The sequence below is a fragment of the Rhipicephalus microplus genome, chromosome 6 (assembly GCF_043290135.1).
Source record: "Rhipicephalus microplus isolate Deutch F79 chromosome 6, USDA_Rmic, whole genome shotgun sequence".
In the NCBI taxonomy this organism is placed as follows: Eukaryota; Metazoa; Arthropoda; class Arachnida; order Ixodida; family Ixodidae; genus Rhipicephalus; species Rhipicephalus microplus.
The window spans coordinates 113,549,624-113,577,010 of NC_134705.1; the positions used below are offsets into that span (position 1 = coordinate 113,549,624).

Sequence of the window (27,387 nt, forward strand, 5' to 3'; positions counted from 1 at the left end):
CCACTTTTTCCAGTGCGAAGGGAGAGCTTTGAAGTTGTTGCATGGCAAGGGTTGGCAAAGTAGGTCGACCGACTTCTGGCAATAAATTTTCGTTCTGCTGTCCGTATCACTGTTTTTATGTCTCATACTCGCGGCAATAAAATTCTCGCGAAAACGAAATTTTTGGGTTTCCCCGGCGATTTCATTATTGCGGGTTTCGACTGTATGCATAGTAAGCTTGTGTCAGTAGTCCTGCACCTTGATTATTTTAATGAATGTTGCAGTATTAGAATTCACTTCGGCAAGAATTAAGAATTTTGGAAATTTTAAAGCATTTGAAGTGAATGAATAGCCATGCCTCACTACAGGGGTCGGCAACTTTTGAAGGAGAGGGCCGAGTTGCTTAAAGACGACATGTAGGGGGCAGCACTGCCCACTGGAGGGATGGAGGGTCTTTGCAGGCAAAGGAAAAAAAAAAATGGGCTAAGTATATATTCAAGGTTATGTGAAAAGGGAAAAAAAAATTACGTTTATTTTAAGCACGCATGTCGCAATATTGCAAAAAACAAACATAGGTTACAAACGAAAAGGCCTATAGGGGTCGAAACTTTCATGTTGGTTTTCCGGTAAAAAGCAACGTTGTAAGGGAGGGGTTTCTGACGTCATGCTGGGCACTGCATACGCTCAAACTTTATAATGACAATGTTGCATCTTACACGAAATCTGAAAATTTGTTGTTCAAGGTTTATTCCCAACACTGTACCTATTGAAAGATTATTTTTCATTTACTTCATTAAAAGCGATATTTTCTGGTACCCATGTTTGCTATATCGAGGTTTGAGTGTAACACTGCCCTGCGAGCTCCGTGCAACCAGCGGGCTGCAGGTTGCCAACCCCTGCTTAAAGGCCTGACCACACGTGCACTTTCCAGCCCGTTAGCACTTGGCTTTTTGATGCGATGCTGCGCCCTCTCCTTATTAAGAGAGAGGGCGTGCAGCTGTTCAAAGCTGCGCTTTCCTCTTCCTCCACAAGGAAAGAACGTGGTGCCGCATCAAAAAGTCAAGCGCCGACGAGCTGGAACGCGCACATGTGGTCAGGCCTGTACTGCACGCAATCCGCCTGAAAACGTAGTTTCACTGCATAGCGCGGCCGCTTTGCCGTGAAACTGCACATAAAGAGAGAATAAACCTTGCCATGAAGCCACACCTTAAGGTGAAGGGAGCATATTGCCTGCATCCAGATTGATTTCTTTTTTCTTTATAAAGTTTAAAAGCATGTTACACGGGCCTATATAGGCCAACAATGTAAAAAAGCTCAAACGTATTAAATTGATTGCATATAATTTGCAGCCTGCAACTCTTTTTGAATTCATTTTAAGATTATTTGAAGCTAAATAAATTATATTTGCTTTAATTGTGCCTTGAACAAAAAAGGGATATTTAAACCAGCTGAGTGCATAATACTGTGCTCACGCAAATTTAACGCAAGTCTTTCTAGATTTTCGCCAGCTAAACTTGCCCCTCACATTATATTCAAACACCGAAATTCATGTCTGAAATGTGCTATGATGCACACAGTTTCTTTATTTTTTGTTTTGTTTTTTTTCCTTGACACAGTGAAAGGCCGCCCCTCAAGTTGTGATCATGGCCACATTACAATCAAGGAAATACAGTACTATGTACATTGTTTTCTGTAAAACAGGAAGCACGGGAAAACTCTAGTGTGTCACACAGTATGTTCTCTGTTTTACTACTACTGCCTTTTGTATCGTATGTGCAGGTGTCACGGGTGATGGCGACATCTTCATACCCGACAACATTCGGTATTTCTCCAAAGCAGTCAAACTAGGCACGGACAACCAGGGCGTCCACTTTGTCATGGCGGATGGTGTAAGTGAACACAGCTTTGCAATTCTTTCGTTAAGGTTACAGCACTCTGTTCTGTCTCCTCCTTTTATTTCCTGCCGTTCTTGCGCTGTGTTTTTTACTACGAATTCTTTTGTGTTATGCATCACACCGTTCTCGACACCTGCAGAGGGAGGTGAGAATACAGCCGAAGGTTGATTTTCAACAGTGAAGTTGTTAAGGCTGGCAGTAAGGGGTCCGGTAACAAAGCTGCTACCGCGTCGAGGAGCAACCATCACGACTGTGTACGTGCACACTGGCAAAAAGCATGCCGCGGTGTCTCACCTGGCGGGGTGTGGTACTGCCCGGCGGGACACTGCTGGGTAGTACCCCGGTAATGTCCTGCATTGGATTGGACAGAGCACAGCAACTAAATAGTTGGCTGAGGTTTATATGGGCCTTTTTTTTTTAGAGCACAGCTGTTAGGTGTTCGCACCTGCATTGAGTAGCATAGCCATCTTCCTTGCCATCAGTGAGCGTAGCCCATTGACACGAAAACATAAAACGAGAAGAAGATACCCAGGATTGAATGGGATTTGAAACAGAGTCCTCCGCATGGCAATCAAGTATTCGACCACAGAGCCGCGCTGGTGCTCATAACTCATTTTTCGAAAAGATAGACCCTACTCAGGCGTCTTGTCGGGCAAGCAATCACGTTAAACTATGAAATATAGCGTGGTAGAAGAACACAATAAAAAAAGGGGGGGTTGCCTTGGCAACGGATAAGTCTTTGGCCAGGCACTGACGCCGCTGGGTACTAGCATTGCTAGCGTGGCTCTGGCTGAGCGCTGCTCAATATGGCATGTGCGATTCCATGCTTATCAGCTGCGCCTTAAAGTTTCCTGTCTGGTAAAGTGTCGTTGTTAGCAAGCTTGCTACTTAAACCGCGTTTGCTGCCTCGTCCGCAAGTTTAAAAACCTTGTACGGCTGGATCTTTATGTCTTGGACAAACTTCCCGCGATAACATACCAAGCGGCACCTTAGGCCTAATCGGCATTCTAGCTGATTAGGCCTTTTCGATAGCGGTCGGTAGCGCATTTCGGTAGCGATCGCGTGCTAAGTTGCAGTTTGGTACGTGGAAGGAATGAAACTCTTTGTGATGGCTTCACTTGACGACAAAGAATACATATTGTTAAGGTGGGACACGGGTCTTGGCGACGACAAAACATAAAAAAAAAACAAAAATCGATTTTTCAGTTTAGTGATTTTCGTTATCTTCATATTATCACGCATCTTCCAGCAAAAAATGAACTTGAAATGACGCGTCGTTGAGCCAAAAATTATCGTGTTTATTCATCCCAGCACTTGGTTTCGTTTGCGAAATCGCCGAAAACAGCCCCCGTTTTCGTTGCTCGGATCGCGCTAACCACTCATCGGATCGCGGCTATCTAGTCTCGTTCGAAAGAGCTTCTGTTAAGCTCGCTTTCCCGCCAGGAACGAACCTTCAATGCTGCAGCCAGTCTGCACTACCAGGCAAAAACAAGCGACAAAACCATGTGGTGTCATCGGTCCATAGCAGTCACGTGAGTGAACAGCGGCTTGTGATTGGAGCGTGGGAACTTACAACACTGGTGATCACGCGCGCGTGGCCGCAAACACACGTGTTGTCACTGCCACTTCGGAAGTTTTGTAGTTTTGCGATCCAAATAGAGATGCTGAACCGTGCTCGAAAGTTCCGCACACTTCACAAATTCCGCAAGGGACGGAAAAAATGTGCTGTGCTGCCCAAGGAGTCATCGCAGCCAGCACAGGCTACCTCGGCAGAGCTGTGCAAGACAGGAGACCGGCAGCCGCCGGGATGCAGCAGCCCGACACAAAGGCAGCCTTCTATCGCTACAACTTCTACCAGTGGCGACACGCGCTCAGAGTTCAATAAATCATCACAACTGCTGACGAAAATATCTGCAAATCTCGGGGAAAGAGTGCAACAGATTCCGTGATGAAGCGGCATTGCTACACAAGGGATCGCGACTGCGACCACGGTGCCCTCACAATCACGCTGATTGCAGTGATACTTCAACAAGGCGCCAGGAAACAATGCCGTCGCTTGTGATTAAGACAGCAGAGAATGCTGCTGCAGCAGATCTCGCAGCCGGAGAAAGCGTGGCAGCGACTGCGACGGCTGCCTGCAGTACTTCAAGTATACGCGATCGAGCTACGAGAATAGACGCGACATTTTTAACATTGGCTAACCAAGAACTCATCGAGGGTCGCGCCCGGCAAAATGCAGCGGAACTTTCCTCGGTCTCGGCAACCGATTGCAAAATGAGTGTTCTCGCGAGTCAATGCAGCACTGAAAGTTCGTCGGCCCCGACGTATACCATGGTTGACCTTGACATGGTGAACAGTTTACTAAACGAACATTCTGCTTGCCGAGTGTGCCGTGGTCAGTTGACCATCGAACGCGATGCGCGTGAGTACGGCGTAGCCGTTAAGCTGAAGCTTCACTGTAGCACCTGCGGAGAAGTTGGTTCGAAATGGAGCTCGTGACAGATTGGTGGCAGCAGTAACTGCTACCCGTTCGAAATCAACGTTCGCATGGTGCGTGCGGTTCAGAGCACTGCGAATGGTCAGATAGCTCTGAATGACATCTTTGCCCCTATCAGCATTTCACATCGGGGCTTTCACACGAAAACGTACCAAGAGTACTTGAAAGGGAAGCTTTAGCCAGCAGCTATGAGAGCTTGTGCCGAACATTTTACTAAGTGTGTGTACCACAGTGGTAAATTGCCTCTACAAGGACCTCAATTTCGGCAACCCCAGAAATATTGCCGTCTCTTTTGATGGAAGCTGGCACACAAGAGGGCACACCTCTCACATCAGAATAACCACTGTGATAGAAGTTTTTTCAGGTTATGTGGTAGACTATGTTGTGCTTTCTAATTTTTGCCTCGGCTGTGAATGTGGTCCAAAATCCGAAAGCCCAGAATACTCTGAATGGAAAGATAAACATTCGTGCCGGAAAAATACCTCATGCAAGGCTGGCCAAATGCAAGTGGAGGCAGCAATGATTTTATTTCAGCACTCCCTTTCGCTTTATGGCCTCAGGTACACCAACTTGCTTTGTGGTGGTGACAGCCGGTCGTACAGTGCTGTCAAAAAAGCTAAGGTGTACAGCTTCATAAATGTTGAAAAATAAGACTGCTCGAACCATGTGCAGAAGCGCATGGGGACTGCGCTTCGGAACCTTGTGCAGAAGCACAAAAGGGACAGCTGTGAGCGCATCATTGGCAAGGGCCGCCTCACAGGTGACCTCATCACAAAATTGACGAGTTATTATGGCTGGGCTTTAAAATCCCGTTCTGGGAATGTGGATGAGCTGCACAAGGCTGTGTGGGCTACGTATCGTTATGTGACATCTACTGACGAGAAACCAAAGCACAGCTTCTCTCCACACGGCCCCGAGCCTTGGTGCAAGCATAATGCAGCCATGGCAAGGAATGAGCTTATCCCAAAAAGCAAGTACAATTTGCCAGAGGCTGCGAGCAATGCACTGCGTCCTGTTTATGAACGCTTGTCCGACAAGACGCTCCTGCAGAGATGCACCAGAGGGAAAATGCAGAATGCGAATGAGGCCTTGCATTCGGTCATTTGGAGCCTCTCACCGAAGGACAAGAACGCGTCATTGTTTGCCGTTGAGACTCCCATGGCAGATGCTGTTATGCGTTTCAACTTGGGAAACAAGGAATCTAGTTCACTTGTTTTGCGTGAACTGCAGTTAGATCAAAGGTGCACAGGTAACCAGCGGGCGGTTGAGAAAGACTATCGCCGTGCCGTCGGCTCGGAGAGAAAACGTGCATCTTCAGCGGCGTTCCAGGCAGCCGCAAAAAAGAAGCACAAGCAAAAGCCTTCTTCAGACTACTCCGTAGGGGCTTTCTGAGTGATTGTGAATACAAGTGTTGTGGCTTTCATGCATGAAATTTTCATTTTCACAACTTTTTCAGTTTTTTGCGTTTTTCTCAAATACAGATTTTTGCATGTTTTGCATTTTGAGATGAGCACTGTGTCGCTAATACTGATTCAATTTTCTTGATCTTTTTTTTGTTTGAATGCTAGGGTATTGAAGTGTGCAAGATAACCTTGATAAAATGTTGAAGGACTTTTACAGAAATCACCAGAAGTTTTTGAACTTTTCCAGAAATCACCAGTGAAAATTCAGAGCTAAAAGACTGCGACATAAAAACTTCATAACTTTTAATAAAATTTAGATACTAGCATGAAATCGCATATTTGCACTATTTGAGTATTCAGCAATAGACAAATTCAATTATAGCTCTTTTGATGCATTACTTTTTATGCAAGTCACATCCCGAATTCATAAAATAAGAATTGTTATAACTTTTTTTTGGATTGATGTAAAGAAAATGTCATTACATGTTTTAAATCAATGTACAAAACTGAATATTCCCTGAAAAAATCATGTCTCTAGGCCTAATACTAATATATTTCACTATCGGGTCCCTAGTTCCCTCTTCACGAAAATGAGGGTTGCCGTTTGGCGCTTTAAGCTTTAATGGTGGCTCGCGATTTGATTACGATGTCTCGAAATCGTGTGCGCACCTGGAAATCGAATGATGGGCATCTTTCAGCACATGAAATTTCGGACATGGCTTGACATAGTATCTGTGTAATAGGAGTATCTGTGTAAAAGGCATATTCGAGGCGGTCTTACAAGTAGTTGGCGCATTTTTGCGATGGTGCTTTCTTTTGTAAGACCCCCCACCCTTCTGTGTTTGTTTCGTTGGCAACACGTCCTTAGGATGTTTTTTTTCTTTAATATTTGGAAATTTAAACGGTTGTAAGCACCATGCATCGCATGCTTCAATTCTCTGACAGATGAAGCTGCATGTTCAACACGTTTTGCGAAAGTGCAGCCCTTGAAAAATGTTGTTTTGGTTATAGTGCGGATATTCCCGACTCCTGTGGCTTATTTTATAAGCAGTCTATACTGTAAATGTGTAAAATGTTGTAGGCCCAAGTGCTCAGATTTGGGTGCACATTAAAGAACCTGAGGTGGTCGAAATTTTCAAAGCCTTCCACTACGGCGTCTTTCATAACAATATGGTGGTTTTGGAACATTAAACCCCACATATCAGTAAACCGTAGATGTGTACCGGATGCCTCGCTTATCCGCAGAAAGACGAATAATGGTGTAGTGGCTGCTGTCCTTCCTCACAAAAATAATGCTCCCTAGCGTAATAGCTACCTTGCGGATAGCCAAAATTTCAAACACAGTTGGCCTTTCACCAACACGAAGCTACGCTCATAATACATGTTAACAGTGCGATGATCGTCGATGAGTTTTTTTTCTTTTTGTAAAAAGAGCAAGTGAGGAATACTTGCTCCTTTTACACTGACTTTACTTTTTCTTTATTGCAGGGCTTCTCAGTCGAGGGCCAAGAAAACATTCAAGAGATATTGTCTAAACAACTTTACCTGTGCCAATTCTACGCTGCACTGTCTGTTTTAAGAACAGGTTAGAACTGTTTTGTCTATTAACACTATTTTTCCTGTTCTTTGCCTTCAGTTCATGTTTGCCTCTTCTGCACCGTCTTTCATTTAAAAAAAAAATTTTTGTGTAATGTATTGATTTGCGCAAATGTTGGATGGCTTATTGATACAAAACGGCACGGAACGTAGCCACTGCTGCTCGAAGACGTAACAAACAAGTGTGCGAACTTTCTATAAATAGGGCGCTTCCCAGATGGCACCTTGCAAGTTCAACTGATGAATAAAAAAGTTCTATATATGCAAAAACACAGCCTCACTACCTTCAGATAAAATAAGTATTTAATGATCATATAGTTAAGACTAATTACTATAAACTGTATAAATCAGCGTCTTAGGACATTTTTTTTAAAATGGAATATCGAGGGCCTTGATACAGTAAAGCCTTAGTGATACGAACCATGTGGGGTAACGAGAAATATTCATATCATCCAAAATTTTCATCACCAGAAAACATGGAAAATCAGTATGCGAAAAAGGAAAACTGGTGTACGTTTTCAGTGGTTGTTTGTCAGAGCCACAGCAACATCATGAACAGCTCTGAATGATTGTCAGTGAAGTTTTTTGATGTTGGAGATTAAATCGGCTAAAGTCACGGAGTGAAAAATGGTTTGCAACAACTGTACTTCATTATATCTCAGGCTAATGGGCCTTGGTCCTTTCCGACCACCCTGAAAAAATTGGTACCATTTTGAAATTGACAAGCTATGACTGTATCGCCGAGGTTCTACTGTTTAGTATTGTGTAATTTTGATGCACTTGCACACGGTTCTTCGTATGGGCCATCTGAAAAGGATAAGAAAAGGAGTAAAATCTGGAAGTTTCAAATTCGGGAAAGTGTTTCCAGCAGGGCTTTTCAAATAGTATGTGCCCGTCGGGGACCTCTGTTTAGGTGGCCACTTTGTGTGCAAGCTCTTCGACATCTTCACCGTGTACAGCGTCGGTCTGGTCTACTTGATGTACCGGGCATTCAGGCATGTATCCATCTTCAAGCCCAACACCAGCAGACCAGCAAACTCCGAAAGGCGAGTTTGTTTTCTATTTAACATGCACGCAGCTTTTTGCCTTGTAATCAGTATGACTTCTATGACTGTGCTATAATTGAAATTCACTTGAAGACAGTGCAAGCTATAGTGAAACTTGCATATAAACTCGCATTCCAACTTTATGCTGAGTTTTCGTATTTCCTGGTACCTAGAGAGGCTTTTAAATAAACTTAACAGAGGAGTGTATTTTACTGAGAGGTGAACAAAGATGCTGAATTCAACTACAAAGCCAATTAGATTAGGGGTAGTAAAAGGCTATGCGACACATTTATGTCATTGCTTGTGCTGCCATGGGCTGATCTTTTATTTTTTTTTTCCTGTTTTCATCACTACGGCTATTTTGACAGTGAAAGCTGTTATAAGATCACAACTCGGGTCTCGCGCAGTGTGCTGTAGTTGTCTGCCGCCACTGCCAGTGTCTGTAATCACAACGCGCAAAATTAGGAAAAAAAAACCTGGTACCAATGACACTGTAGAGCTCGAACCCAAATCCACGCCGGTGCATGGGACTTGTTGGCAAACTTGCCTTAGGCAGGCTTGATGTCGGGAAAGCAACCACATTAATTTGACTTATAAAGTGCTTTCAAATAGGGGAAGAACTAGCAGTCACTGCACAAATAGCGTAACGAGTGGTCATCCAATGCTCCAACCAATTACGAAAGCTTGTTTTTGTTCAGCTAATAACTGTGGCGCATACCCACTTCAAGCATAATTTATCATCGTCATCAGCCGCTGCATGAACAACCGGCACTTAATTCCCTGCAATAGTTTAGCGGATACCACGCTTCTCAAAAGAATGACGAAAAATAGCATAGGGAATGCCGGCCTACTACCCCAAAATGTTTGTTTATTAATAATGCTGTAGGTGGAATCAAGCAAGTGTGCTTGCATCAGTTACTCAATGAGTGTTTAAAAAAGGCTATCAAATCTGCTCTTCTAGCTTTCACTTTTACTGTGATGCGCCTTCCATGCAAACCTGGCATATTTTTTTTATGTTATTTTAAGTGTTTCCACTTAACCTTGCTCATTAATTGTTACCGTGGTTGTTTACTGTTTTTACTGTTTTGTTAGTTTGTGCATTATGTACTATATGGCATACTTCTGTTCGACCGCTGTGAAACTGCCTAGCGCATGAGAGGGCGTGGTCCCGCTCAAACTGCTCAATGCAGCTTTTTTTGCCTGGTCGTCCTCGCAACGTCGTCGCAAATAAACTCAATTCAATTCAATTACATTTAAGAGATTTCCATTTACTGAGTCTACTGTATTTCATACACCAGAAAGATTGAAGTAAGGCATTCCTTTTGGTGTAAACAACCAGGTATATTTTCGGGAACTTGCAGGTATATAGTGTGCAAGTGGCGTCGGCCAGACACGAAGGACATTGAGGACTACATGTACGAGCTGTGCTGCCGCTTCAAGGAGATCTCCAGCGTTACGAGTCAAGATGACATAGTTGAGGTTGTGCCCCTGGAAGTCCTCAATGACGATGCTGTTTTTGCGAAGTACATCCGTGAGTCCAATGACAGGTATGTAAATGGGATAAACGTCTGACAAGTTGATGGCAGCAGACCATGGTTATAGTGTACCTTGATGGCATAGAGTGTCCTACAAATATACTAGAAAGAACTCTGGCGCTAGTGTCTACGGGAGCTACAGTTCATGGCGCTTTAGCGAGCATGGGAATGATGGGTAGTACAAAAATTTGTCTAATCTGTGTACTTTCGACTCTGTTTGACTCTGCATGGTGTTCAGTTGCTTTGTCACGAGACGACAATCAGCAGAGGTTCAGCATTTACACTTCACCACTTTGACCTTTTTAGACTGGCGCATTTTAGTTGGGTCATGAAATTCAAAACAATCCGTTTTTATATTCTAAACAAAACCTCAACAATAAACAAAGTCGCAAGTGCATTCGAAGCCTGCACTCACGAAAACTAGACAAATTCGTTTACTACCCATTGTTTCCAGGGTGGCTGAATGATTGCAGCACCGGAGTCCCCTCTAGTTAGTTTTTGGAAACTCTATCCCTGATGGATTACATTTAAACCTCGAACATTTACGTGACACCAAAATCAACTGGAAAGATGCTGAAGAGAAAAAGGAGGCTTGGTGGGATGCGATACTGTTGCCAATAGAGATAGCCCCGCATAGAGATAGCCGCAACCTCGCAACATTATGGTTGGCTCCAGAGATGTTTCTTGTCACATTATGTGTAATTACTACAGGTATGAAGTATTCATCTTTTGGCACACATTGACGTGAAGCATATTGTAGTTGCTCTGAAATATTTGGAAATACATAGTATATAGCCACATTTGTCACTAGGGAATAAAGCTTAGTGATGTTTCATTCTGCTTTTTTTTTTTTTTTTGTCTCATTCGCTTGCTCCTTCCAACTTGTGTGTCCAGGCTAGGGCGTGCCCAAATCACACATCTCACGAAGATCAGGGCCTTTGCCCAAAACAGGTGAGTTCTGTTAGGTTTTAGAGCCCTCCTGGTAGCGCAAGAATGATTGAATTACTTGCTGGTCACAAGTAAAAATGCACTCTTGTAAGGAGCAGTGCACATATTTCTTGTGCGGCTTGTCTTAAATTATAGCCACATTGCTTTTTTAAAAGTATTGTTTGTTAAAACTATGCTTATTTGTTATACTTTTACTAGGCCACATGAAAACTGTCATTGTAAAGTGAAAAGAAAAGCTAGTGATCTTAATTAGCAGAAAAGACGAATAAATAAGTAACCCCCACAGTGCACCATTTGCAGACTGCTCCTTGAGGCCCAGAGGCACTTTCGAACACATTTAAAGCCACCATTCTCATTTGCGCATTCGTTAAATGTATTGATAGTGGTGCTGCACAAATTGATTTCAAGAAAACTAATACAAAGAAAAGGACGTTCATTTCCGGTTTAGCCACTGTTAATAAGCACCAAAGTCGTCAGTCACAATCATTGCCCGCTCATAATTCTCTTTTACATTTTTTTACATTGGTCACTGTGTAGAATAAAATTTCTAAGCTACTGTCACCGTCACCTTACTGCACATTTCACATGCTTTACGTGCCTCGCTGCGTACACGTCATAACCTGTGGTGTAGGCAGGTTTGCTTGCATGTAATGACTTTGCTTTCATTTTGCCCTGTACAGTGAGTTGTATGAGGAAAGGCAGAGCAGCCTACGCAAAGAGTGTCTCAAAGAGTGGAAGGTACGCACCTCTTTTTTTTTTGATTCATCAATTTCCTCTTGTGCTTAGGATGCCTTTTGTGTGCACAGAGTTTATTTATGTATACATATAGGTCAGGCGCCTGAAACACACGGCCCGCGAACCTCTTGCTTGTGGCCTATGGCTCGCACATCTCTGCCGCACATGTTTGAATATCGGCATATATGTTCGTGAGGTGCTCAAGTGTGACTGGTTGAAAGCATCTTTTTTTGGGATGCACCCCACGTGCTCACCAAGTGTTGAACCGTAACCGTAAAACAAAATGTATATATAAAAAATGTGTTTTTTCTGCTTGTGTGAAGGCACTTAAGTCTCGATATAACGAACCCAGATATAATGAAATATTGGTTATAAAAAGTATGGAAACAGTAGTTTTGCAATAAGTTTGCAAAAAGTGTAGTGTTAGAAATATATCATTGTAAGAAATTTTCAAAATACGTAAAATTAAACTTTCTGATAAGTGAGGCTTGAGTGCAGTCGGCGCAATTGTATCGCCGACTTCATCATCGCCAGAAAAAAAAAGATATCTTGTGGAAAGATGTTCGTGTTATAAACGGTTTTCTTTTTCAGTATTTGTGACAGGTGAATCTTTTTTCTTTGTGTACAGTAAGTGCAGCATTGCTTCATGTAAACTGAAAATCAGTTACACCCAGGCATTTCTTGTAATGATTACCCTCTGTTTAACCACGCAGGTTCCAGACCTGGCGCGTCTAGACCCAAAACGGCCGCCACCAGAGTCGAAGTTCAAAGAACTTACAAAGGTTGAAATTTCAGACCCCTTTTATTTCGTCTACATTTTCATTGTGTACACTCATTGATATAGGGAACCTGAACATAAAGAAATACTGGTTATAACCAAGTAAATGAAGAATAGTCTTGCAATAGATTTATAGTGTAAAAATATACCTTTATAACAAATTTTCGGTTATAACAAACTTATTTTTGTAAGGAAGCTTGAGTGAAAGTCAAGCTCTGCAAGGCCCTATAACGAGCTGTCTAGTTGGGCTTTTCTATTAAAACTTTATCTCGGCACAGTGTCAAATTGATGCCAGATTAGGAGGAAATACTCTGTCGTAGACACGTATTTGTTACTTCGTTTCTTTGATTTACTTCCTTTCACTCATTTTTGAAACTTCAGAATGAAGTCTCGTACTTTGAAAGACGTCCCGAAGAACTGACGCCCAAGTTTCTTGAAGGCATCAAGAGCCTCCACGACTACCGGTGTATCGTGTGCGGCGAGTGGAAGCCCGGCGTACGGGACAACAAATTTCTCTTCCTCAGTGCTGGGGTGGGTGTTTTTGTCTTCCCTCATTTCTTTCGATATCGTGTCATTGTTGGGACGCAGGTGCGTACAGCAACCCTAAGCCAGAGTTGGAGTACAAGCTCTCAAGTGAACGAATTGTGTACAGCAAAACAAAGGACGTGTCATAATGTGGTGCAACCTGCAATTTTTTTCTTGATATGCGCACCTGATATATCAGTAACTGTTTATAAAACAGTCACGGTAAAACCCAGCGTAATCACTGGTGCCCGTGTTCATCCAAAAGTCTTCTTGACCTGGCGATCTTGATTAAACGTTTGTGTCATCGTGCCGTACATTTATATGGGACCGATTTTGTTCTTTTGGGGCATAAATTAGCCTGTACCTGTAAATTCAAACTTTGCCGACAGTGTTAAGTGTGTTCTGCTCTGGTTACTGTAATTGTGCAGTTTCATTGAGTTATGTGGAAGCATAGGTCGGCAAAAAAAATTAAAACTCACTCGTAATCGCTGAAGAAAGGCATTTTGCTCTGAGACTCGGACTAACTGAAAGTTTTCTCAACAGAACTCGCGTAGACGAGACACACCAAACATTTTCTCAATCGAACTTGGACCACGTCTCTTTGGTTGCCTGGCTCTAGGCACGTGCTTAGCATCCTGGAATGCCAGTGGCCGAAAGCGGCGCCCCCACGGGTTTGACGCGGGTAGGTTACTGCTCTGGGACGTCCGAGCACGCTAGTGTCTCGCTTGAATCCCCCTACCCCTTCCCCCTTTATGCCGGATCGTCAATAAAGTTGTTTCACTCACTCACTCACTCAATCGAACTCGCTCGGACTCGATCTCACCAACATATTACCCAGGCGGACTTTCTCGGACACTGACACACGGCACTACCCGAGCCCGGGTGAGCCTTAGCGAGTCGACTCGCGAGTCTGCTGGCTTAAACGTAATTGCTCTTGAATGTCAACATCTCACATAATCTATGCTCTATGACGCACCTTTTTATCTTATGCCTTCTAGTACGAGTTATGAGTTGCCGCAATTCAGTAAGGGGCATTATTTTAAATACTGTTTTTTACTCATATTCAGTGTCACCTCATTAAAACAATTTTACTTACGACAGTCTTTTGGATACAACATACCGTATTTACTCGCGTAATGAACGCACTTCACATAATAAATGCACCCCCAACTTCACTAATCGAAATTTGAAATTTTTTTTACCTGCGTGATAAATGCATCCCCTACATTCATCCGCTGCAGTCCCACTGTCCGACACCTGGCGCCTCCTCACCCGTTGTCTCTTTTCCGCTTTTATTACTTTGCCGACACCCCTCAGTTTGCTCCCTCCCCCCCCTTCGCCCATTGCAGCGTGCCTATTGCTTTTCTTGCTATCTGTGCTCGGCACACATGTCTTTGGTCTTATCTGTGGGCCACAGCCCTCCCTTTCCGTTTTAGCCTAATTTCTTTTTTTTTTTCACTCTAACTATTTCTTCATTCCCTGTTCCCCCATGAGTGTACACTTTAGGGCGCCCCTCCAGATCACAAGCATATACCCCTGTTAGAGGATTAGGAGAAAAGATAGTCTCAAAGCGTTTTTTATGGCGTGGAAGAGCCTGCGGCCCAGGACAGCTTGCAGAAGACAGCGCCATCAACCACCGAAGATGAATAAAGTGCAACAAAGAAGCTATTTCCAAACAGTGTACGCGTACGCGAATTGCAAAGGGCTAAGCGACTTGACTTTTTTTTTTGCATTACCCCATTTTTCTCTTCTTCCGAAACAAATTTCATAAAATTGGCCCCGCCTAATAAATGCACCTCTCTACTTTGCTCTAACCTTTTGAGGAAAAGTTGTGTGTATTACGTGAGTAAATACGGTATATTCTTACGTCGTTATGCCAACTACTGTATTTGTTCTATTGATAGAGCTTTGCTTACTATGAATTTTGGTGCAACGGACTTTCGGAAATAATTGACTAAAATGCGAGGCCACTAAGCTGGTCAGGACTTCTTTACAGCAGACTTTTATACCGGGGACCTGTCCCAAGTTCAATAACTTTAGACTCAAACATCGGCACACCGTGAATATCAACATACTGATTTAAGAACGAAGGCTGCCAATCTGCGATCTGTTAAGGGTCAGTTATGCCTAAGTAAAAGGACAAAAAAATCGGTGCTTGGTCTTGCGTTTTGGGTCACCACCCTCCCAAAGCGAGTCGTCTTCGGCTCTGTAAAGCGGGTTTGAATGTCCGGTTTCTTGAAGCTCTTCTCTAAAAGAAACCAGGTCCCACAACAGGGCGATACTGGAGGACCCAAGCTTTCCCACATAATTCAAAAGGTCGTCTTCAATGGCAGGAAACTTGTATTGGCACGCGCGCTCTTCTGCTTTCTCCCGTACTGAATGTCACATGTCGAAGAACTTTGAGCTGAAGTGCTTGGTGAAAGCATGGTTCCCGTTTTCTTCTGTGAACGTTATAATAGCTAGCTTGAATTTTGCCATGTATATATATATATCTATATATATATATATATATATATATATATATATATATATATATATATTGTACAGAAGCCGCCGAACACTGAAGTGGGTCGAACTCTTATGTGCTTTCTAGTGGGTCTGCCCAAAGAGAACGCCGCTCGCGCGGAGCCCCCGTGTTTTGGCCGTTACTGTCGCCATTGTGTAGACTCGCTGTGTGCCGGCTAATAAACGCCATAACAAATTGGTGGAGAGTGCTACGATCCCCTTCGATGCCCTTGGAACTACGCTCACGTACGCTGCAATCTACCATGTCCCACGACGCCTCTCAGCAAACGCCTCCTCCCATGCCACCCCCATGTCCCGGTGTCCCCAGGATCCGCGATCCACCCATCTTCACGGGCGCCGATGGCACTGACGTGGAGGACTGGCTCGCCATTTACGAGCGCGTGAGCGTCCCCAACAAATGGGACGAGGACGGCAAGTTGACAAACTTGGTGTTCTACCTTGCGGGCGTTGCAAGTTTGTGGTACACCAACCACGCGTCCGAGTTTGCAACCTGGTCCGGTTTCAAGACTGCTATCACCAACGTTTTTGGCCGCCCTGCCGTTCGCAAGCTGCAAGCCGAGCAGCGCTTACGCGAACGCGCTCAGCAGGCCGGTGAGTCATTCACCAGTTACATTGAAGATGTCCTGGACTTGTGCAAGAAGTCGAACGACAGCATGTCCGAATCAGACAAGATCCGGAACGTCATGAAGGGCATTGACGATGATGCCTTCACGATGCTGCTTGCCAAAAACCCAGGCACAGTAGCTGAGGTCATCACGCTGTGCCAGAGCTACGAGGAGCTCCGCCGGCAGCGTTCGATGACCCGTCGCTCCACATCACGAGATGTAGGGCTTGCAGGCTTGGAAGCGAGCTGTGATCAGGTGGCACTGCTGGCAAATCTCAAGTCCTTCATACGTGAGGAAATCGCGCGACAGTTCTCTCTCCTGCCCTTTGCCCACCCACCGGCTGCTCAACAATCGGCCCCTACCATTCTTCCACCCATCCGCCGAGCGATTGAGCAGGAAATAGCGGAGGTCATGCCTGCGTACCACCCACAACAACTTCCGGCCCCTGCACCCCCAAGTTACGCCCAAGTGGTCGCAAGGCCGCCTCCAGTCGTTCAAGCGCCTGCACCAGTGACTTACGCCGAAGCTGCCGCACGACCTCCGTCCTTTGCAGCGGGTATGCCGGCTGCATATGTTGGCGCAACCCCTCAGCCTCATTTTCAGCCCAACATGCAGCCTTTCCAGACACCGTTCCGGGCGAGACCCACCCCGGCAAACCGATGGCGCACACCCGACAACCGGCCCATCTGCTTTGCTTGCGGTTACGCCGGTCACGTAGCCCGTTATTGCTCTCGACTACAGCCGGCTCCCACTTCTCCTGTTGCTGGCCACCTTAGCCGTTCGTATAACGAGGAACTGCCGTCTGTGCCACTGTCGTCTCGCCCAGGTCCGTCTGCTCGAAGGTCGCCGTCTCCACGACGTCGGTCTCTGTCCCCCATGCGGCCAAGTTCTTCTGCTCATGAGCGGGAAAACTAGTCGTCGTAGTCCCAGAGGCAAGGACTGCGACGCTATCGCATTGTGAAAGCCCTCAGAGCCGCCCATCTAATGTCATTGACGTGCTTGTGGACGGTGTTCATGCATCTGCTCTTATTGACACTGGATCTGCGGTATCAGTTATGAGCGAAAACCTTTGCCGCTTGCTTCGAAAAGTGACGACGCCGATTTCTGGACTGTCCCTTCGTACCGCTAGCTCACATCGTATTAATCCTACAGCAGGCTGCACAGCCGCGTTGTCGTTCAGGACGTTCTGTATGTCGCCCAATTCATCATCATTCCTGCATGCTCTCATGACGTCATCTTGGGATGGGATTTTCTCTCCCGCAACGACGCCGTCATTCATTGTGCCGCCGCCGAAATTGAACTCTCGCCCTTCTCGCATTTGACGCCAGAAGACGGTCCCTCGACACTGAACAAGCTTCTCGTGAAAGACGATACTATAGTGCCTCCAAGCTCAACGATGGGCGTATCGGTCTACTGCAACGGTCTCTCCGACACAATTGCACTTGTTTCGCCATCCTACCGTGCTTCCAGGAGGAAAGGGTTGCTAGTACCTTTCGCGACCGTGCAAATCACCCAAGGCAACGCCGCTATTTTTGTGACCAACCCATCCCCGTACACTGTTACCTTGGTTCAAGGGGAATGTCTCGGCAGAGTGGAAGCAGTCGACGACGCACAAGTCCTGGACGTACCCGAAGACTCGCGTTGTCCCGATTCACGTACCATCAGTGCTGTTTCTACTTCTGACCCATCATCTCCTGATGTATTTGGCCCATTCATTGATGACAACCTTACGTCAGTGCAGCGTTCCCAGCTTCTAGACCTGTTGCAAAAATACCGTTCTTCTTTCGATGACGGGCGAAGTTCTCTCGGTCGCGCGTCCACTGTTACGCATCGTATTGACACTGGTGCCCATCCACCATTACGGCAACGTCCATACCGCGTGTCGCCTGCTGAACGCCGGCAAATTAACGAGCAGGTTGACGATATGCTCCGACGCGACGTCATTCGGCCCTCGGACAGTCCATGGGCGTCTCCTGTTGTTCTTGTTGCGAAGAAAGATGGTTCTGTGCGGTTCTGTGTGGACTACAGACGGCTCAATAAGATCACTCGCAAGGATGTCTACCCACTGCCGCGCATCGACGACGCAATTGACAGCCTTCACGGAGCCCAATTTTTTTCTTCTCTCGATCTGCGCTCGGGGTACTGGCAAGTACCCCTGGCTGATGACGCTCGACCGAAGACTGCCTTCATCACACCCGACGGCTTGTACGAATTCAACGTCATGCCGTTTGGTCTGTGTAATGCACCTGCGACATTTGAGCGCATGATGGACACCGTACTGCGCAACTTGAAATGGCACACGTGCTTGTGTTACCTCGATGACGTTGTTGTCTTCGCTCCAGATTTCTCCACCCATCTCCAACGTCTAAAAGAAGTTTTCGCACGTGTGAGCAATGCCGGCTTGCAACTAAATCTGAAGAAGTGCCGCTTTGCAGCACGCCAACTCACCATCCTAGGGTACGTCGTGTCCAAGGATAGCATTCTTCCTGACCCAGCCAAGCTTCGGGCCGTGGCCGAATTCCCAAAACCTGCGTCCGTCAAAGAACTGCGTAGTTTCGTGGGCCTGTGCTCATACTTCCGACGCTTTATACGAAACTTCGCCACGATTATATCACTGCTGACGAAGCTCCTCGGAAGTAACGGGCCCCTCAATTCGTGGTCGTCAGAGTGCGACAACGCGTTCTTGAAGCTCCGCCACTTGTTGACGTCTCCTCCCATTCTCCGCCACTATGACCCTACGGCCCCAACAGAAGTGCACACGGACGCCAGTGGTGTAGGCCTCGGCGCTGTCCTGGCGCAGCGCAAACCCGGGTTCCCTGATTATGTTGTGGCATATGCAAGCCGTACGCTCACAAGAGCCGAGACAAACTACACCGTCACGGAAAAAGAGTGCCTGGCGATCGTCTGGGCTCTTACAAAGTTTCGACCTTATTTGTATGGTCGCCCATTCGATGTCGTCACTGACCATCATGCACTATGCTGGCTGTCATCATTGAAGGATCCCTCAGGCCGCCTCGCCCGTTGGGCTCTTCGCTTACAAGACTACGACATCCGCGTCCTCTACCGCAACGGACGCCAGCATGCTGACGCCGACACCCTCTCGCGCTCCCCTCTGCCTGAAGCTAACGTGCTCTGCTCAGTATCCTCGGTTGTTGTTTCTGCCATTGATGTTGACATCATCGCTACCGAACAGCGAAAGGATAATTGGATCGCCCAACTGATCGACTTGCTCTCTGATCCGTCCGCAACGCCATCCACGCGTGCCTTGCGTCGTCGAGCTCACCATTTCGCCATTCGTGACGGCCTCCTACACCGACGCAATTACGACGCCGATGGCCGGCAGTGGCTACTCGTGATACCCCGCAGTCTGCGGTCGGAGATATGTGAATCCTTCCATTCTGATCCACAGTGCGCGCACTCTGGGGTATTCAAAACCTACCATCGCATTAGACAACGCTACTTCTGGCGCGGGATGTACTGCTACGTCCAGCAGTTCGTTCGCTCCTGTCTCGCTTGCCAACGCCGCAAACCGTCCGCACACATGTCACCAGCCGGTCTGCAACCGCTACCTTGCCCTGACCGTCCGTTTGGGCGCATAGGTATCGATTTGTACGGACCACTTCCTCTGACGTCCACTGGCAACCGCTGGGCCATCGTCGCCGTAGATCATTTAACGCGATACGCTGAAACCGCCGCTCTCCCTGCGGCTACTGCGCGTGATGTTGCGTCCTTCCTACTACATCGATTTATTTTGCGCCACGGTCCACCCCAGGAGCTTCTCAGCGATCGAGGCCGTGTCTTCTTGTCAGAAGTCGTCGATGCCATTCTCACTGAGTGCCATTCTGTCCATCGCAAAACTACTGCTTACCACCCGCAGACGAATGGTCTGACCGAACGCTTTAACCGCACCCTCGGCGACATGCTGTCGATGTACGTCGCCGCCAACCACACGAATTGGGATACCATACTGCCCTTCGTCACTTACGCCTACAACACCGCCCCTCAGAGCACGACTGGTTTTTCACCTTTCTTTTTGCTGTACGGAAGGCACCCATCACACACTATCGACACGATACTCCCGTACTCGCCGGATCCATCTGAGTGTACACCTATTTCCGAGACCGCCAGGCTTGCTGAAGAGTGTCGCGAGCTTGCCAAAACTTTTACGACGCATGAGCAAGAGCGGCAGAAGAGTATTCGTGATGGCTCCACCACTTCTGAGCCCACCTTCCTTCCTGGTTCCCTTGTATGGCTCTCAATCCCGACCTCTGGTGCTGGCCTTTCTTCCAAACTACTCCCAAAATATGAAGGTCCCTACCGTGTGATCGAGCGCACATCTCCGGTCAACTATCTTATCGAGCCAATTGAACAATCTTCGGACATGCGCCGCCGCGGGCGCGACATAGTCAACGTGGAGCGTCTGAAGGCTTACTATGACCCGCTCGTAGTGACAAGCTGTTAGGTCGCCAGGCGGCTCCCTCTTTGACCCCGGGGTAATTGTACAGAAGCCGCCGAACACTGAAGTGGGTCGAACTCTTATGTGCTTTCTAGTGGGTCTGCCCAAAGAGAACGCCGCTCGCGCGGAGCCCCCGTGTTTTGGCCGTTACTGTCGCCATTGTGTAGACTCGCTGTGTGCCGGCTAATAAACGCCATAACAATATATATATATAATCATTGTAGCCCATCGCAAGGGAACAGTAAAAACATTGTGCGACTAACGAACTTCCAAAATTAATTAGGCATCTGTTGCAGTGTTGACGCATAGGACGACGGGAACACCTCTCCTGCCTGTGATGCAGAAAATAGTTTGTGCCATGTTAAAGCAGTGTTGCAGGCATGCATTCTCACAGTGGAAGAGATGGGGAGACACAGGGAGGGAAATGCTCAAGCAGTTCCGACAACCTGTCAACAGGTTTGAGCGTTCGGGTATGGTGTTATAAGAACCGTAGTTTGAGGGAAATCTTTGCTAGAGAGGACTTCACTCTAGCAGCCCGTTTGAGGTATGAGGTATGGCTGTTCGAGGTAAGAGGTATGGCTTGAATTAAGGTATGGCTGCAGTCGCCCACTCGGCAAAGGGTGCGCCTGTACAAGCCAACCAAAGGTGCAAAGTTTCTTTGCATATGCGCTGGCGAGCTGGCTCAGTCAGGTCGGGGAGTGAAAAATATGTAAGTAAATTTTGTTTTAAATTAAAGCTGGCCAAACATTAGGGGTGTGCAAATTATGTGAGGGCACAAATTATGTGAGTAAATACGGTATGAGACTCGTGGAAAATATTTGTATCTGGAATTTCTTGTGAAAAAGCTCGTGCGGAGAAGCTTTTAAACAACCCTCTTAGCTCGCTCCTCTGACCAATAAACATTGAGGTGGTAAATGAATGCTAGTGCATTCAGATATGAGTAAATAGACTCAAGGGGAGACACGGGTCTTGGAGACCGAAAAATCGCAAAAAAAATCATTTTTTTTTAAATATTTTTTTTGGGTTCTGGAGTGACTGATGCATAATCTGGCAAATTTTCTCGCGTCCTGGATTGATATTTTAGCCGCAGTAGCGTTTATAAACATGCGTGTGATGAAAATATTCCTCGATGGACGCGCAAAAATGGGTTTTTTTCCGAGACGCGCAGCTGCCCTTTTACGTGTCTGATTGCAGCCATCTTGGTCACGTTCGAAAGAGCCGTGTTTCATTTTCATTTTTTGCGCCACTGCTACTGCACACGCCTAGCGGCCACTCAGAAAAATCCAGCAAAATGTTTGACCTGATGCGTGGTCCTATTGGTCTTCTAATGCACGTGACAGTCGGTGCGCACGCCATTGGCGCATTCGCGCAGTCGTCTGCTCGGGCTGCGGCTGTGCGCATCGGACAACGCGGCTGCAACGTGCAACCATGCCGAAGTCTACGCTGAAGTTCACTACAAAGCACCAATTCAGTGGACGCACGAAGAAACGGAAAGTGTACAACTTTCAAAATAAGGGCCGACCACCTTCAAAAGATGTCGACTCGCCTCCCGTGCCAAGTGGCCACGAAGAAGCTGCCGATAACGCAGAGTGAGGGTTAGGCCTAGCGTGTCAAAGCGTCCGTGACAGCAACGATGTTCGACCGATGTTTCGACGCGACACCATTACATTAAAGCTGGCTGAATTATTGATGATTAAAGAGAATGCCGAAGAAAGTTACGGAACCTTGCATCAACGCCAGCTACCAAGCGAAAATCAGATCTGCTCGCTTGTGCAAACGACACTGCCACCACGGATGACACTGCGGCTGGCTCACAAGTGATAGATACGCGCTTCGCTTTGGTGAGCCTCGACGCTCTAAACGCTATGAAGTCGAACGTGAAGTGCAAAAGGTGCGGCTGCGATGTTTCAGTACGCCTAGGTGAGCGGGAGTACGGCCTCGCCATAAAGATTGTTACATGGTGCGAGATTTGCGGTGATAACGCGCCCGTGTAGAGTTCGCCGCGCGTGAACGACGGAAAATTGTGCAACCCCTTCGTCGTGAACATTCTTGCCGCGCGTGCTATGAAAAGCACTGGCAATCAGCAAACTGCCTTGAATGACATTTTCGCGACAATGAATGTGTCTTCCCGCGGCATGCATACCAAAACATGGCAGGCACATCTGAAGTTTAAGATGACGCCCGCCGCAACTGCAGCTGCTGATAAATGCATATCAGAAAGCGTGCTCGCTGTTCGTAATCTTTATAGCGAACTGAAGCTCGGTGACTCAGGAAACATTGCCATTTCCTATGATGGTTCATGGATGACGCGTGGACACTCATCCTATATCTGTGTTGGCGCTCTTATAGAACTTTTCACGGGTTTAGTGCTTGACTATGTGGTGCTAAGTAATTTTTGTGCAGCGTGCGAATGGGGACCGAAAGAGGAGATCCAGATTACCAGTCGCGGAAAGTAAGTTATATATGCCAAAAGAACTCCAGCAAAAAATCTGGTGAAATTGAAGTGAAAGCTGGATTGATGCTTTTTCAGAGATCACTGGAAAAACACAATCTCAGGTACACCACAATACTTTCAGACGGTGACAGCCGCACTTTCCTTGCACTGCAGGAAGCCGAAGTGTATGGCTATATACCAATCAACAAGGAAGACTGTGTCAACCACGTTGAAAAGAGAATGGGCACAGCATTGCGAAACCTCATTGCTAAGCAAAAGGGGGCTGGAACTGAGAGCCTTGGTGGTCGGGGAAAACTGACTGGCGACCTGATTACCAAGCTCACTTCCTCCTATGGCTGGGCGCTGAAGAGCAATAAAGGTGACGTGAAGGCCATGCAAAGAGCTGTCATGGCAATCTATCACCTTGTCACCTCCAATGACGAAGTGTCTGACCACAGTTTGGGCCCAAAAGGCAAAGATTCCTGGTGCCGCCAAAATGCAGCCACAGCAAAAGGCGAGCCCATCCCCAAGTATCGCTACAACTTGCCACCTCATGCCTGCAAGGCCCTTTTGCCCATCTATGAACGTTTGTCGGATGAAAGGCTTCTTGAACGGTGCCAGCGGGGGAAAACGCAGACCAGCAACGAGAGCCTCCATTCCGTTGTTTGGGCACACTTAGCTAAAGAGAGCCCTGCGTCACTGTTTTCTGTCCAAGCTGTTGTGGCTGAAGCTATGTTGAAATTCAACACTGGAAATGAAGCAGCCCTAGCAGCAATCATGAAGGAGCTGCACGTCAATCCTGGACTCTCAGCAAAAAAAAACGCATGGCAGAAAAAGACCGCCGCAGATTGACCGCATCTGCTCGCAAGTGTGCCTCTGCGGAAAACACGTAGCGGGCATTGAAAAAACGTCATTTAGGTGACGCAAAATGGAAAGACTATATGCCTGGTCCATATTGAGAAAGTTAAATTTGGAAATCACTGTAAATAAACAGCTTTTCCATGCTACTGTCTTGTCAAAATCGTCTTGTTTTGTTTTTGCATGATTTCTCAGGATTCAAATTTTGCTGCAGTTTCAAACTTGTCCAAAAGATATCTCTGCCTTCAGAGCAGCTAGGACTGTCATTTTTGTTGTGACATGTAGCTGTATCCTTTGTTTACACAATGGTAAAAGTGAATTTTTTATTGATATCTTCAAAAATTTTATTTTTTATATGAAATTGGAGCATAATGTGGGTGTGTCTGCAACACTGAAATGCAAAGTGCGACAAACCTTGTTAAGGTTATCAAATAAAAAAAGCGCTCCTACCGTTGTGTGGCTTATGTTCATTAGTATAAAGGAATATGCCAATGGTAGGTTTGCAATAAATTTTGTTGTGTCATTATACCGGCAAACAATAGGTAATTAATTTTAGGATATCTCAGAAACTAATTGGTTTAGAGAAAAAGTAGTTACATTTTTGAAATCAGCATCAAAAACTCAATCACACTGTGCATTTTCTTTATAAACACATGAAAATATCTGACACTTCCTCTCAAGTACAGTGTCCCCCCTTAAGATACAAACGTAAGCCAATATAAGGCTGATAGGTAGGTATATAGGACAATAGGTTGAAAATAAAAGGTGGAGCTCACTCAGACTCTCTCAAAAAATATATATTGCGCTTAGGGTTCGCTTGAGCTAAAGCTCGCCAATATTTCACTCAGCTGGACTCACTAGGGCTCAAACTCGTCAGAATGTTGTTCACCTGGTCTTGGTCAGACTTTCACTTCCATCTGGGTCAGAGTCGGTCCGCGTATGCCAACCCATCTGTGGGGGCCTGTCGAACATTTGCAGAGATGAAATTTAACCTCGATGTTGTAAAATTGGAACGTCGAAGCACTAAGTTTGACCATTTATACAAAGTACAATCACTGTCTGATGCTTGTTTTTTTTGACCTGAAAGGTGCAGCAGTAAATGCCTCAATACTTACCGAGCAATAAAACAAATATTGGGTAAAAATTGATTTTGATGAACTGGAATGGTAGGGACCACGTTTATTGTTAATGTTACTGGCCATATTTCACATTGAAAGCCAAAAGAAAAAAAATACAGGTCCTAAGCACTGCAGTCTTGGTGCAAGCTCAGTGTCAATTCCATTAGCGTGGCTTGCCCACATATTCTCATGTTCACAAAGTGGTCATAATGCTTCATTCGATGGGCAGTCAATAATAATAATATAATAATATCTGGGGTCTTATGTGCCAAACCTATAATTATGTGCCATAACCAAGGCTCCTAAAAAATTTCAACCATGTAGCGTTCTACAACGTATAATGACATCGCACACTACATGGCCCTTTAGCATTTCACATCCATAAAATCGCGACCACTGCAGCTAGGATTGAACCCGCGAACTTCAGGTCAGCAGTTGTGCACCATAACCGCTACATCACTGTCACAGACTTCACTTTGCAGCCACTCTTCGCACGATTCACTGAATGCACTGGCCATTGCAGTTGTGCAGCCAGTGAATCCTTAAGAAAGAGCCAAATAGTTGAGTTATCATAGAATATCTTGCATCGGACATGCTTTGTCAAGTCTCGTTATTCTCTAGTTTCAGCTATGCTTAGTAGTTATTAGGAGATTCCTTGTAAGCAAGTCTGCTGAAGAAAGTCGGTTTCATGCATTTTAAAATGTGAGAATCATACGTTACCGTCTTGCTATTTGCAGCGCAAGCAAGTCTACCAGTGGACAGGCTCGTCAGCAGACCAGTGGAAGAAGGTCACCGAGGGCCTGGAACTCCCCCCGGACACTCTGTTCTACGGTGAAATGGTGCAGGAGTTTGCAGGAGAGGTCAGTAGCTTTGCATCTGGCATATCGGCACACGTCAGATCCTTTGACATTCCAGCACGTCCTATTGTAGACCAGCGTGTTCACTTCCATTCAGGGATGAGTTGGGGACTGACTCTGCTTTACCATTGCTGATTTACAGTGCTTAATGACTGAAACGCAACAGTTTGGAGCTCAGTAACGCGCATGATTCTGTTTCCACTGCCTTTACTCTGTCTCTTGTCAGCACAATTTCGAATCACTTACATAAAAGCCAACATAACTTTTAGGCGCCAAAGTCATAGTGTCATGATGCTGTCATCTCAAGCAATGCCACATAGCAGTTGATTTGCCAGAAGCTTTTATGTCCTGGATGGTTGCTTTCTGGGCTAGTTGGTTCATTTTAACGTTTGTTAAAGCGCGTAAAACTAGAAAGGACGACGCGAACAGAGAGTAAAGAGTGCTGATTTCCAACTGTTTTATTTCCGCAACGATACAAAGTGTAAACACGTGCACAGAGCCAGCAGGTAAAGAAATAAAATTTAGCCAAAGGAAAAAACAGTCGGCAACGAAAGCGCTAGGTGATACTGACAAGTCTTAATATAAAAGCCTTATCTCATCTTTGGTCAATGCAAGCGATGGCATGATTACACATCCCCTTCTTGCACGAGCTTTACTCTCTGTCCATGTTGTCTTTTCCATTCTGATGCACTCTGACTTATGCTTATGTTTTAATGTCGTGTTTCAGTCTTTCAGCACTGTGCATAGCAAATTTTTTCAGTGAGCAATTAATGGTTGTCCTAATAACATCGATTTACACGTGTCCTCTTTTTGCATTGATTGGTCATGCCTGAGAGTCAGGTAATTTGTAAAGGAATTATCTCCTTACTTTTTAACAAGATAATATCAGTGAATAAGGGGGCTATTATACGTGATGGCATATTTAAGAATTTTGGAGACTGGCAAAACGAGTAATCTGCAGTTTCCTCATGATATTCAAAATGAGACGCTGTTAGAGGAAAAGGTAGTTTTGTCAGAAGTTGCATTATTTTTCATTTTAATGGCGTAGCTGTTTAGCAAACCATTCCTTGTACATCTTGTATCGGTAATCCATCTTCATCGTTAACGGTTGTGCACCATATTATTGAGTTAATCCTACCCCTCGCCACCGGTCCACTCATAATGATGAAGGCACAAATAGCCCAACAGATGGCTGTGAAGGCAACAACGGCTGCGAGGAGACCCCGAAGAGACTGAAGGCTTACAGCAGGGATTACGTGCCTGTGTCATGTCTCACTGTCTGCGGCCTAACTCCTATGGGGGTTCAACTGTATTAACTCGAACCCTCTTTGTGCTGAGAATAAACATAGAAACAAACAACCTCGCATCACCTAGCTAAAGCATAGCAACGACCTAGAAGCAACCAAATTAGCCTTTGTAACCATCCAGTGTCAGTGTTTCAAGGCTTTCAAAGCTCAGTGTTAGCTTCGCCAATGTTTTCTACTTCTTTTTGTCAAGTTGAGTTTTTCTACTTTTATGAAAAGTAAAAAAAAGCTATAGTTGTACTATTTAAACTGTAAATGAGTTAATACAGTTGAACCCCGCTACAACGAAACT

General features: G+C 45.8%; 1 protein-coding gene across 4 annotated transcripts in view; it reads left to right on the forward strand.

Annotated features, from left to right (window-relative positions):
• The window catches only part of Cmtr1 (Cap methyltransferase 1), a 111,012-nt gene that overhangs the window by 59,357 nt on the left and 24,268 nt on the right, over positions 1-27,387 (forward strand). For all 4 annotated transcript variants that reach the window (XM_037418877.2, XM_075866454.1, XM_075866453.1 and 1 more), the window contains 9 exons: positions 1,759-1,868; positions 7,263-7,359; positions 8,284-8,416; positions 9,778-9,963; positions 10,846-10,902; positions 11,580-11,637; positions 12,348-12,416; positions 12,794-12,943; positions 25,672-25,794. In XM_037418877.2, the coding sequence (XP_037274774.2) occupies positions 1,759-1,868; positions 7,263-7,359; positions 8,284-8,416; positions 9,778-9,963; positions 10,846-10,902; positions 11,580-11,637; positions 12,348-12,416; positions 12,794-12,943; positions 25,672-25,794 (983 nt within the window). The remainder of the gene's footprint in view (positions 1-1,758; positions 1,869-7,262; positions 7,360-8,283; positions 8,417-9,777; positions 9,964-10,845; positions 10,903-11,579; positions 11,638-12,347; positions 12,417-12,793; positions 12,944-25,671; positions 25,795-27,387) is intronic.